Below are 13,717 nucleotides of genomic sequence, written 5' to 3'. Positions count from 1 at the left end.
AGTTTTCCCAGAATTGCCGAGTTTTTTATGAAACCCCTAGGTGTTCTTCTACCACCTCACAAAATATCAAGGGGGGTCGTCGGAGGAAATTTTTTTTCGTAATAGAGCTCATATAAAGAGAATTTCACTCGCGGTCACTTTTTAGCCCTCGTCGAGGGCTTTGAGTGTAACCGACAGTTTTCCCTAAAGGTCAAGCCATTGACCTAGGAGCATGCAAAAAATTAGCCAGATATACTGAGCTTAAGTACCCTAAAGTCTGCGTTGAAATGACCCTCTGTTTTCCCCATAAAATACAAAGATTATATAGGGAAATACAACTGGTCAGTTTTGACCGCTTTACGAAGTTTTCCCAGATATGCCGAGTTTTTTGTGACACCCTTAGGTGTTCTTCTACCACCTCACAAAATATCAAGGGGGGTCGTCGGAGGAAATTTTTTTTCGTAATAGAGCTCATATAAAGAGAATTTCACTCGCGGTCACTTTTTAGCCCTCGTCGAGGGCTTTGAGTGTAACCGACAGCTTTCCCTAAAGGTCAAGCCATTGTCCTAGGAACATGCCAAAAATTAGCCAGATATACTGAGATTAAGTACCCTAAAGTCTGCGTTGAAATGACCCTCTGTTTTTCCCATAAAATACAAAGATTATATAGGGAGATACAACTGGTCAGTTTTGACCGCTTTACGAAGTTTTCCCAGATATGCCGAGTTTTTTGTGACACCCCTAGGTGTTCTTCTACCACCTCACAAAATATCAAAGGGGGTCGTCGGAGGAAAAATTTTTTCGTAATAGAGCTCATATAAAGAGAATTTCACTCGCGGTCACTTTTTAGCCCTCGTCGAGGGCTTTGAGTGTAACCGACAGTTTTCCCTAAAGGTCAAGCCATTGTCCTAGGAACATGCCAAAAATTAGCCAGATATACTGAGATTAAGTACCCTAAAGTCTGCGTTGAAATGACCCTCTGTTTTTCCCATAAAATACAAAGATTATATAGGGAAATACAACTGGTCAGTTTTGACCGCTTTACGAAGTTTTCCCAGATATGCCGAGTTTTTTGTGACACCCCTAGGTGTTCTCCTACCACCTCACAAAATATCAAGGGGGGTCGTCGGAGGAAATTTTTTTTCGTAATAGAGCTCATATAAAGAGAATTTCACTCGCGGTCACTTTTTAGCCCTCGTCGAGGGTTTTGAGTAAGACCGACAGGTCTGCCCTACGGTCAAGCCATTTTCCTATAAACATGCCAAAAATTAGCCAGATGTAAACAGGGTAAGTGCCCTAAAATCCGTTTTGAAATGACCCTCTGTTTTTCCCATAAAATACAAAGATTATATAGGGAAATACGACTGGTCAGTTTTGACCCATTTCCCGATTTTTCCCGGACATGGCGAGTTTTTTGTGACACCCCAAGGCGTTCTCCTACCACCTCACAAAATATCAAGGGGGGTCGTCGGAGGAAATTTTTTTTCGTAATAGAGCTCATATAAAGAGAATTTCACTCGCGGTCACTTTTTAGCCCTCGTCGAGGGCTTTGAGTAAGACCGACAGGTCTGCCCTACGGTCAAGCCATTTACCTATAAACATGCCAAAACTTAGCCAGATGAAAACAGGGTAAGTGCCCTAAAATCCGTTTTGAAATGACCCTCTGTTTTTCCCATAAAATACAAAGATTATATAGGGAAATACGACTGGTCAGTTTTGACCCATTTCCCGATTTTTCCCGGACATGGCGAGTTTTTTGTGACACCCCAAGGCGTTCTCCTACCACCTCACAAAATATCAAGGGGGGTCGTCGGAGGAAATTTTTTTTCGTAATAGAGCTCATATAAAGAGAATTTCACTCGCGGTCACTTTTTAGCCCTCGTCGAGGGCTTTGAGTAAGACCGACAGGTCTGCCCTACGTTCAAGCCATTTACCTATAAACATGCCAAAAATTAGCCAGATGTAAACAGGGTAAGTGCCCTAAAATCCGTTTTGAAATGACCCTCTGTTTTTCCCATAAAATACAAAGATTATATAGGGAAATACGACTGGTCAGTTTTGACCCATTTCCCGATTTTTCCCGGACATGGCGAGTTTTTTGTGACACCCCAAGGTGTTCTCCTACCACCTCACAAAATTTCAAGGGGGGTCGTCGGAGGAAATTTTTTTTCGTAATATAGCCCATATAAGGCGCCGGTCAGTCGAGGTCAGTTTTGACCCCTTCTCCGTAGACTTTTCGGCCAACCGTCACCGGCCTTCGTGTTCTATTGCCCGAAGGCACCATCGTGCCAAATTTGACGCGCCTGCGGCGCCGGGAAGTGCCCTATCGGGCACTTGACCACTTTGCTTTATATATATAGACGAAGCTAGGCATACTGCCTAGCTTCGCTTAGGTTTTTAAAAGGCATTTGAGAATTTGAATACTTAATTATTTAGCGATGGATTGGGTGTGGAGTGCTTTAATAAGTTTAATAAGTTTAATTTAAACAGTAATGCTAACTTTAGAAAAAATGTTTTTGTTAGTCATTTACATGCAGATTCGTAGCGAATTTTGGAAAGTACGCAATGTATAACTAAAATGGAATTAGAACTACACAGGTTTCATGAACAGTATATCTCATAGTTTATATTACATTGCCTATTGAAATTAATTAATTAATTTAATTACCATACTTAACTAAATTAACAACTTAATTTTGTACTAAAATAAATGCTATACTTCGTCATTTTCTGTTTCTGTTTAAAATAGTATACAATTATTTGAAAAATAATAATTTTAAAAACGTTACCTCCCTTGAAAACTGAACGTATGACGTATGTCATTGTTTACTTATATTGTTTGCTTATATAAGAAATTACGTTATATGAACTTATTTAACGACTATAATGGCTTTTTCCGACGGGAATAAAGTTTTTTTGTTACCCTCCATGGTCGGTCTACGACGTCACATAATATTAAGGGGATCGTTCGTCAATTTATATATATATATATATATATATATATATATATATATATATATATATATATATATCTCATATAAGGAGAATTTCACTCAAGATCATCTTTTAGCCCTCGTCGAGGGCTTTGAGTCTGACCAACAGTTTTTCCATACGGCCTAGTCATCTATAGTAGTGTATGCAAAAACTTAGCATGATGTACAGACATTAAGTAACCTAAAAATTGTGTTAAAATTTCCCTGTTTTTCCCATAAAATACAAAGATTATATAGGGAAATACAACTGGTCAGTTTTGACCGCTTTACGAAGTTTTCCCAGAATTGCCGAGTTTTTTATGAAACCCCTAGGTGTTCTTCTACCACCTCACAAAATATCAAGGGGGGTCGTCGGAGGAAATTTTTTTTCGTAATAGAGCTCATATAAAGAGAATTTCACTCGCGGTCACTTTTTAGCCCTCGTCGAGGGCTTTGAGTGTAACCGACAGTTTTCCCTAAAGGTCAAGCTATTGACCAAGGAGCATGCAAAAAATTTGCCAGATATACTGAGCTTAAGTACCCTAAAGTCTGCGTTGAAATGACCCTCTGTTTTTCCCATAAAATACAAAGATTATATAGGGAAATACAACTGGTCAGTTTTGACCGCTTTCCGAAGTTTTTCCAGATATGCCGAGTTTTTTGTGACACTCCTAGGTGTTCTTCTACCACCTCACAAAATATCAAGGGGGGTCGTCGGAGGAAAATTTTTTTGGTAATAGAGCTCATATAAAGAGAATTTCACTCGCGGTCACTTTTTAGCCCTCGTCGAGGGCTTTGAGTAAGACCGACAGGTCTGCCCTACGGTCAAGCCATTTACCTATAAACATGCCAAAAATTAGCCAGATGTAAACAGGGTAAGTGCCCTAAAATCCGTTTTGAAATGACCCTCTGTTTTTCCCATAAAATACAAAGATTATATAGGGAAATACGACTGGTCAGTTTTGACCCATTTCCCGATTTTTCCCGGACATGGCGAGTTTTTTGTGACACCCCAAGGCGTTCTCCTACCACCTCACAAAATATCAAGGGGGGTCGTCGGAGGAAATTTTTTTTCGTAATAGAGCTCATATAAAGAGAATTTCACTCGCGGTCACTTTTTAGCCCTCGTCGAGGGCTTTGAGTAAGACCGACAGGTCAGCCCTACGGTCAAGCCATTTACCTATAAACATGTCAAAAATTAGCCAGATGTAAACAGGGTAAGTGCCCTAAAATCCGTTTTGAAATGACCCTCTGTTTTTCCCATAAAATACAAAGATTATATAGGGAAATACGACTGGTCAGTTTTGACCCATTTCCCGATTTTTCCCGGACATGGCGAGTTTTTTGTGACACCCCAAGGTGTTCTCCTACCACCTCACAAAATTTCAAGGGGGGTCGTCGGAGGAAATTTTTTTTCGTAATATAGCCCATATAAGGCGCCGGTCAGTCGAGGTCAGTTTTGACCCCTTCTCCGTAGACTTTTCGGCCAACCGTCACCGGCCTTCGTGTTCTATCGCCCGAAGGCACCATCGTGCCAAATTTGACGCGCCTGCGGCGCCGGGAAGTGCCCTATCGGGCACTTGACCACTTTGCTTTATATATATAGATATATATATATATATATATGAGTTTGCCCCGGGCATCTACATAGGTCTGCACGCCACTGGGTCAAAGTGCACAATGGCAGGGGCTTCCTCCATCACTTTAATTAGTCGTAAAGGGTCCGAAGCGTACGGTGTCCTGGCTCCCACATAAGCATTAATTTAAGACGCCCACATTTGTTTCAAAGAGCACCATACTATATGGATACGTGGACTACTACAATCCGTGACTAAATCGTACGGCCCAGCACTCCAGCCGCAGTATAAGCAACTGCTTGCGATCACCATGGAAACTATGGGAAGTTGTTGAGTAAACCTTGGCTAGGTTTCTGGCATAATTTAAAAAAATAATAATTTTCGGCGTACGGCCTGTTTTATATGCTGTAGGTAACATTTTTTCGGGGGTGGGGGTGGGGGGGCTTAGCCCCCACGAAGAGATGCCTGGAAGAAACTCTGGCTATAGAGTCCTTGCAAACACGTGACCTAAATCACGTGATACCTACGCCCGCCGCCACAGTGGTGTACATCAGACGTAAACACAATCAGCTGTTCGCCAGCGCTGGACGTGTTCACCAGCGCTGGACGTGTTCACCGTATGTAAAGAATCGCGCCCGAGGAAAAGGAAAAATATGTTAAAAAACTTGAACTCTTAGGAATTGAAGATCATTATACAGTTATTGACAGTTTCGTGGATAATATAAATATGTGGCCGAAATTTCTAAATAAAAATACTGTTAGTAATACCGTTTGCGTTTAGAGTTTAAGTAGACGAAGCTGATCAAATGCAGTAATATATTATAGGTTATCTACTGTAGCAAACGTGAGACCACTTAACTCCTACAAAACCCACACTACAACGGCTAATATAATCCATGGGTAATAACCAATCTGGGTAGCATGTTATACAATTTAAGACCCTTATAATCCAGCAGGGAAGTAATCAGACACATTAATACTGACATTCAACCCTCATGATGGCTGCCCCCACCTGTATCTAGCCCACAATAAAACCTAAGAGGAGTCTGCCCTGCCCTCCCCTGAAAATGTCTCACCTCCGTGATACCCAGCCCCACAGAGATAGTATTTCTTATATAATTTTGACCCTCAGGGCCCAGCAGGGAGAACAAAGGGGAAAGTCCCACTGCTCTCCCCTCAACACTTCTCACCTCGGTGTCATGTTATGTCATTTATAGCACACATGGCTTATCAGGGGAAAGCACTAAGGCATTAAGAATCTTAACTCTGGACAGCTACACACTAGTATACTAGCTACACACTAGGTGCCTACTGTAAACTACTAGACTGTAGGCCCTATGTAGACCTGCAATTGTATCAATTGTAGACTGGGTCCATTGTTATTATTCTAAACCATCTCACTTATAATGTTTCTAGATCTAGCTTGATTTGTTTCTTTTATAAACAGTGGATTTTAAAAAAAAATTAGCCTAATCATTAACCAAATAATAATAATGTTGTTATTTGTTGTTGGCTGGTATGATCTAGATTGTACTACTAGGCTACAAAAACTTAGTAGACCAATTACTAGATATGAATTTGAATTTAATTAAACTCAGTCCAGTATCAGATACATATTGCTGTAAAAAGACAACAAAGTAGGTAGGCCTTAGTAATTTATTAAAGCCTTCTACTACAATAATATCAACTACATACTTGTATGAAGTTTTTACAATTTAATTTAAGTAGCAGATTCTAGATCTAAGTCTAGTCATACAATCTATTTCAATTTCAGAAAATTTCGTTTTCTAAAAAAATGATTAGATAATAGAGCGAGATTTTAGATCTTAGAGACAATTAAATGCTTTATTAGGCCTATTATGACTACTTTTGATTTATTATGGGTGTATTTTGAATCGAATGTAGATCTAAAGTAATTAAATTTAAGTAAAGAAGTATATACTAGATTCTATGTCTACCCAGCGGAGCCAGGTATTAGGCCTACTATTAGATCTTATTATTCTTATTATTACTTTTGACTTTGTCTTTTACTATTAGTATTTGTGAAGGTCGAGCATATTTGTTTTATTATTAGTTATCTTTTATAATTAAAATGAAGTTTATTATTTTACTGTCCTTACCTGAAACAAAGTATCGAGAACTGCAATTGATCAGATTCGGCTACTTTAACTCTAAACGCAAACAGTATTACTAACAGTATTTTTATTTAGAAATTTTGTCCACATATTTATTTATACGAAATTGTCAATAACAGTATAAGGATCTTCAATTCCTAAGAGTTCAAGTTTTTTAACGTATTTTTCCTTTTCCGCGGGTGCGGTTCTTTACATACAGTGAACGCGTCCAGCGCTGGTGAACACGTCCAGCGCTGGCGAACAGCTGATTGTGTTTACGTTTGGTGTACACCACTGTGGCGGCGGGTGTAGGTATCACGAACGGACGTGACGTCATATGAAAGGACTCTATAGGGCCTAAGCCTACAGTTTTATTTTTCTGCATTTACGTTAATTTGAGGTCTTACTCGCACATGCGCACATCGTGTTTCCTTTTCTTCCTTTTCGGCTTCCGCTCTACACCAAGAGGCATGTGTAATCTCGTTTTCTCAAATAAAAACCCTTGCGGTTGATAAGCCCATTTAAATTATTTATATTTTCCAATATTATAAAGATAATATACTATTTTCCACAGATCTTTAAAAAGGTTTCATCATCATGCAAAACGACGCAGGAGAATTCGTGGATCTGTTGATTCCTCGCAAATGGTAACATGTCCTGTTATCGATAATCAACCTTTTTTAATTTTATAGGCTAAAACATTTTTTTTTATTTGCGCAATCATCGGATTATTAGCATAATCATTTACTAATACTATTTGAAAATAACAACCTCTCAAAAAAAAAATTTAGGCCCTAACTAGAATGTAAATAATAATTCTAATATTTCTATAAAAAACTTTTTAAAAAGTTTTGAAGTAGGCCTACAAATATTTCTCAGCCGGCTATTTATAGTTCGCAGTTTTTAGCTGACCAAACAAATGCGTGTAGATCTATATTTTAAAAACTATCTTGCATATTACACTAGTCTTTTTAGCAATCTGATAACTGTTCGGGTGGTCAAATTGCGTCATGTATTTTCTGGCATATTTAGCCCTACCACCTAGGCCTAAAGATGTTTTATATTGTAAATAATTGTAAAAACCTGCCCTTTTTGCTAGTGGTAAACATTTTAAAATATAGACTAATTCTAAGAATGTCACTGGACGAAAAATCGTCTGAAGTTATGCATCCGGTCTGTACGCCATGTTGTTAGCAACCAACCATGCCTCCAGTGTAGCAAGTACTACTAAATTAGGGTTAAAGTTCAGGTTAAGTTATACTTATAAGGATAGATCTAAACACGTTAGTTCTACATAACAGTAGCCTACATGTTGCATAAATAGGGGAATTTAAGAATCACAGAAAAATGCCTCCCTCTGATTGGTTAGAGTACGAATAGGGCTGTTTGTAGTGAACTCATAGCTGCAGCCATTTAAAATGCTAAAAAAATTAAACATACTGGAGCCACTTTCTTTTTCAATATCAATGTATTAATAAGTCTGATTCAACAGAAAAAACATTTTGAGATTTATTTTCACCTAATTGCCTGTAATTATAAAAAAAAAAAGAAATTTAATTAGAAAAAAAGTCGTAGGGAAAAAAATGATTTATGCCTACATAAAACTTATTTCCTGTTTGCCAATGAGACTTCCACCAGACTGTAGGCCTACTACATAAAAATATTCTCTGGATGCAGCAGGTGCATAGGACTAAAGGTTTAAGGAAAATACATTTGTGTGTGTGTGTGTAAAGTGCCTCATAATTAATAACTTCTTAACTGCTAATATGGTCATAATCACAATTCAATTCTATCAAAATATAGGGACAAAATGGTTTTTATAAATATCTCATTCCCTTTTAAGTTACATTAGTACAATGTTGATTATTTTTTATAGGTCCTATTGGTTTACAATTTAAATCTTTGTACATATCATAACTAAATTTAGAAATGGTATTTTTATTTACAGCTCTGCCAGTAACCGCATCATTGGTGCTAAGGATCATGCTTCTATCCAGATCAACATTGCAGAGGTAATTCAGTTGTAATAATTTTTGTTGTTAGTTCTAATCCATCATCCCGTAACCCTTGTTGGGTTGATTTTCTCAGTTTTCAGTCTCTGTCCTCTGCTGCTGTGAGTAGATCTGCAACAGGCAGTCTAGTGCAATCTTTGATGTCCTCCATCCAATAACGTTTTCCTCTTCTCCTCCCTCTTGGTGCTGTTTTGGATAAGCTGTTGCTTTGAGTGACATGAATATACAATCTCAATTTTCTTCTTTTTAACTATGATTAGTAGACCAATCACATTAGTATCACAGACTTCTTCATTAGATATGAGATCCATAGAAATTTGCTTAGACAAAATTTCTAGGGCCTTGATTCTTTTCGAGAGGTCTGCGTTGAGCGTTTATGCCCCGCAATCTTACCAGAAAACCAGTAACTGCAGCAGTTATTTTTCGCTAAGTAATTTAAGATTACTTTTCCAGTTGTGCCACATCCTGTTTTTCAGCTTATGACTTTAGTTTGTTTAGTAATTTTTAAATAGGAATTGGTGTGGATGACTTAAAAAACTGATGGTACAGTAGTTTTATTTTTACAGAATTGTAAGTTGCCTTTCTTGGATAGCAATAAGAGATTGGGTCCACATCTTGGGCCATTCCCCCCTGAATGCTAGATTTTGTTGCAGATATTGTTTCTCCTCCTACCACTAACTCAGCTGGTAGCACTGGTACTTTGTCCACTCCTGCTGCTATCAAGTGATTTTAAGGCTGTCTCTACCTCTGTATGGAGGCTGGGGTTATTTGTGGCATTAGGGACATATATATCTTGTCTCCTAAGGTTTCATGCAGTGTGTCCACCTTACATCTTTTTTTCTTCTTTTCCTTATTTTACTTAGCATACATTTTTACATCTCCCTGCATAACACTTCTTTGACTCTTGTCATGTTTTTTCTAATAGCCTGATAGACTACTATAATTTGTTGGTGCAGTTTCTTTCTCAGCTTGCTGTTAAAATTAGATTATGATAACCTGTTTGTTTACATTTAAGTACAATTCAAATACTATATTTAGGTTGATGAGACTACAGGCCGTATGACTGGATCTTATAAGACCTATGCTATCTGTGGGGCAATCAGACGAATGGTAAGCTTGTATATTATTACATTGAACACTTTTGTTTTAAATTATAAATGAGGCTAACCAGCCTTAGTTATCTTCTCATTACCTTTAAAAGGGTTTACCAGCCGATGTTTATATACAAGTATTAATTATATTCACAGGGTGAATCTGATGATTCATTGATTAGACTGGCTAAACGAGATGGCATCATAACTAAGTAAGTTTAATGCAATTTTTATAATAATAATAGTTTTAATATATAAAGTTTAGTCCTATACATACAGGTTACATTGTATTAAAATTTTAATCTCCTGTCCTTTTTTTCCTCAGGAATTTTTAAAGGTACTCTTGTTCAATAAAATTCATGTAAAACTAAGTGGTTTGTTTATTTTTTTTATGAATTCTGTGTTGAGCACTTGTCATTTGTGTGGGGTGAATGTGGTTGGTTTGTAAAGCTCATGGTTACTAAAACTAGTAGAACCTACTGGCAGATGAGACAGCAACCAATTTAGAAGTAGAAAACTACAACTACAATAACTGCGGCCTTGGGTGATAAAAGGTTATTAATAGCAAATCAAGAATGAAAAGCTGAAATTAAGTCAATGGCGTGGATAGTTGTGTAGGAGGAAATAAGAATTTCTTCGAGGCATCTCTTAGGTGGGGAGCTTCCCCCCTGAAGAAAGTACCACCCCCCTGGAGAAAAAGGTCTGGAGGAAATCCCAACATAATAATTAAGAACAAGCTATTACTTCTGTTAGTCTGAGATCAGTTATATTAAAAAGTATTTAAGTAGGTACAACAACAAAGTAAATAATACTATGCGTTTGCTTTCCACTGCTTAGGATGGAGGAAACAATTTGACCTCACTCATTGTTATAGTTATATGCAGAATACTTAAATCTCGTAGAATTCTTAAATTATAAATGTAATCTATAAAAGTAAGTAGAATAAATTTTTAGCTTGAAATTTCTCCCAAGACTAAAACAAGTAAAACACTAAATAATTCTGCTACTTACTATATTTCTTGCCATAGTTGTTGGAACACTTTTCAATTTGAAAGCAACATTTTCACTCAATAAAACATTGCACAAAGAGTAAAATGAGGATTCTACCTTATAATAGGTATTCTAAATGAAATTTTCATAATGAAATTAAATAAAATTTAACACTTCCACCTGATAGGGATTGCTTTCATCAGAACAGAAACACCAAATTTATTGATGTATGTCCATTTTTAAAAAAGTTATGAATTTTTTAAAACTCGAAAAATGTGTTCGCTTTTCGAGCAGTAAAGGGTCTATTTGAGACCCCTACTAACTTCTAAAATAACTAAGTTAGAACTCACAAATTTCTTGCACACACAGCCAGTAATACAAATAGCAAACCCAATTTTTTTCAAGGTTGTCAGACAGATATAAATGGAAAATTTATTCACTTAAAAATGAGCCAAAGCACAATTTTACAAAAGTACGAAAAGGGAGACAAAAAGTCAATTTACAGTCATTTTTAAAAAATCATATAAAATAAACTAATTAAGCCACATTGATAATATTAATGTTCTAAGAAAGGAAATTCAAAGCATGTTAATATGAAATAAGCAGGTAAAGAATTAATAAAGAAAGTAATTAGCGAGACCAGATTCTGCAAGGTCAGTTTATAAAAAATAGAAATTTCACCCTTTTTCAAAAAATGATTAAAAAATATCAAAGTAAGGTATCTTAATAAATTTTACACCATCTTAAAGCACATGATGTTCTTAATATATAATAAACACAGAAACATAAAATAATCATTCTGCAAAACAATATAAAGCATCCTTCCTTAATGCCTAAAATCAAGAATTTTCATTACCTAACATCTTGCAAAAAGTGTCCTTACTTTTAAGAAAGTAATATAAATTGTGTAGGAAACATGTTAGCATTACTTTGTTATAAAAAATTAAATACCTATACTATTACTTTACTTATATACTTACTAAGAAGAAATTTCATGCCTTTTAAACACTGATGAAGTAAGATAACTAATTAAACTAAAATTCTTTATAAATGATCCTAACTGTTAGCTTTGTGATGTTCATCTAGTTTTGTTACTCTGCTCCCTAATCATGACATGCTTAGCCTAAATTTACTTGTTATCAGTAAATTTATTTCTTCTAGTTAGTTATTAATCAATGTCAACTTCTGGAAATGTCTAGGTCCTAACTTATACAATTATCAGAAATCTTAGAGCAGGTTCAAAAAGACAGGTCAATATCCTGATTGGGAAAGTTCTCTATGAGGTTGGGTAGCATTGTAATTAATAGTCAATATCTTGGTTGAGTTAGTCTTCTTCTTCAAGGTTTGGAGTAGCATTGTAATAAATTATTGTGAACTGGCAGCACACATCAAATTATGGAAACTAGTAAGGGATCTTTCCATTGGTCCAGAGTATAGAAAATGTCTGTGAATAAAAACAATTAATTAGCATTTCCAATATACTGACTTATATAGTAGGTCTGTATATCTTTATACCTACTTAGATATCAATCATGTAACATTACATCATTATAACTAATAAGCAAAGTGAAGAAAATACTAACATCTGACATATGGTTTCCTTCAAAAGTATTCAGTAGTCCTGTTGGTGCTTACACATTTTTGCCAGGCCTTTCAGTTTCCCCTTTCTTTTGCTAATATCTTGCTCTGTAAATAGAATAATATTAAAAGTAAGGCTGCTCAATGCTTTTTTAGATATTAAATGTAAACACTTTAGATAGTTCTACTACTAAATAAATATTAACATGAAAGCAATAGTGAATCTAACTAATCTAAGTAGATCTAGAAACAATTTTGGGTTAAACTATTATGGAAGGGGGGTACATTTTATTTTAATGTCGTCAGTTCAATAAACCTAGAGATAAGAAACATTAACGATCGTAGTATTCTAAAATTTAATGTAATTACTGCAATTATATAGAATAGTTAACTATTAAACTAGGAAAAACAAAATAAACAATGCTACAATAAATTGAAAGTATGCTGTTAACCCTGCGTAATATAATAGTTGAATCCAACATTACGAGAAGGCAAAAAAAAAAAATGGCCGACAAGCGGCTTAAAATATCGACAATATGTTGATAGTTTAATCGGTCGATGTTAGTAATTAATAAAATTCACGAATACAAATTAAATTCTATCACTCTTTTAAACATCTTTTTGATTTAATTGTGCATTCCTTTTTTATTTTGGTAATCGTAAATTAAATACAAAGAACTTTTAAAAAGGTCTAGATAATTTTTTGGTAAATGTTTTTTTAAGCGTGTAGCAATTACCGATAAGTGGACACTAAAATGCAAATAGTTTAAAGCAGCAGTTTATTATAAATAAAATGAATATAGCTAATAATTTATAAAGCACTTAACTTACCTAGACCTTGTTTAAAATCCATGGTAATCCGCGAATAAACACAAAATCCTGCTTTGAACTTGAGCCGGGTGTTCCGTGACATTACGCAAAACTAGATTTAAGCCGGCAAAAGTTAGCGCGGGTCTTCACGATACGTATGCGTTCGTTTTTATTTCTGCGATCCGATACCATACATTAAGTGTTAATTAAATTATAACATTTTTATAGTAAATTGGACGCCCGATCTGAATATATAATTTTGCCGGCTGTAAAATACTTTTTTCGTGTTAAAAAATCATTTGAAACTTTTAAATCTATTATTTTTAGCATTAAATTATATTTTACAGCGGGCAAAGTCATATCATCTTAAAGGGCGTCCATTCTACTTTCTATATTAGTTTTTAGTGTAAGCGTATGTATTATGGTATCGGATCTCCGAGCGTTGGCGCAACCCGACCAAATTTTTTTGCGCGCAGTACGTTTTTTTCGGCTCATTTAGAATACCTACTTATAACCATGTTTTTTCTTTTAAAGATAGGCGTATAGTGTAATGGCTAATCAGGTCCAGGGCACTGACGTTTTAGTGTAAATAGT

General features: G+C 35.8%; 1 protein-coding gene across 1 annotated transcript; it reads left to right on the top strand.

Moving 5' to 3' along the window:
• Window positions 1–7,048: 7,048 nt before the first annotated feature.
• Window positions 7,049–10,116, top strand: LOC131935984 (small ribosomal subunit protein eS21). The gene is made up of 6 exons (XM_059292767.1): window positions 7,049–7,110; window positions 7,217–7,289; window positions 8,591–8,654; window positions 9,693–9,764; window positions 9,902–9,957; window positions 10,071–10,116. The coding sequence occupies exons 2-6, from the start codon at window positions 7,240–7,242 to the stop codon at window positions 10,078–10,080; spliced, it is 252 nt and encodes an 83-aa protein (XP_059148750.1). The 5' UTR covers window positions 7,049–7,110; window positions 7,217–7,239; the 3' UTR covers window positions 10,081–10,116.
• Window positions 10,117–13,717: the final 3,601 nt, after the last annotated feature.

This window comes from Physella acuta, unplaced genomic scaffold (assembly GCF_028476545.2).
Source record: "Physella acuta isolate Inbredline_101_S28 unplaced genomic scaffold, ASM2847654v3 ptg000013l, whole genome shotgun sequence".
Taxonomy (NCBI): Eukaryota; Metazoa; Mollusca; class Gastropoda; family Physidae; genus Physella; species Physella acuta.
The sequence above is the reverse complement of the archived record's forward strand: the minus strand, read 5'-3'. Positions and strand labels throughout refer to the sequence as shown.

Coding starts and splice junctions, on each gene's coding strand:
- LOC131935984 (XM_059292767.1), top strand. CDS start 7,240: ATGCAAAACGACGCAGGAGAATTCGTGGATCTGTTGATTCCTCGCAAA. Junction 8,655..9,692: donor TCCAGATCAACATTGCAGAG/GTAATTCAGTTG, acceptor TACTATATTTAG/GTTGATGAGACTACAGGCCG. Junction 9,765..9,901: donor GTGGGGCAATCAGACGAATG/GTAAGCTTGTAT, acceptor TTATATTCACAG/GGTGAATCTGATGATTCATT.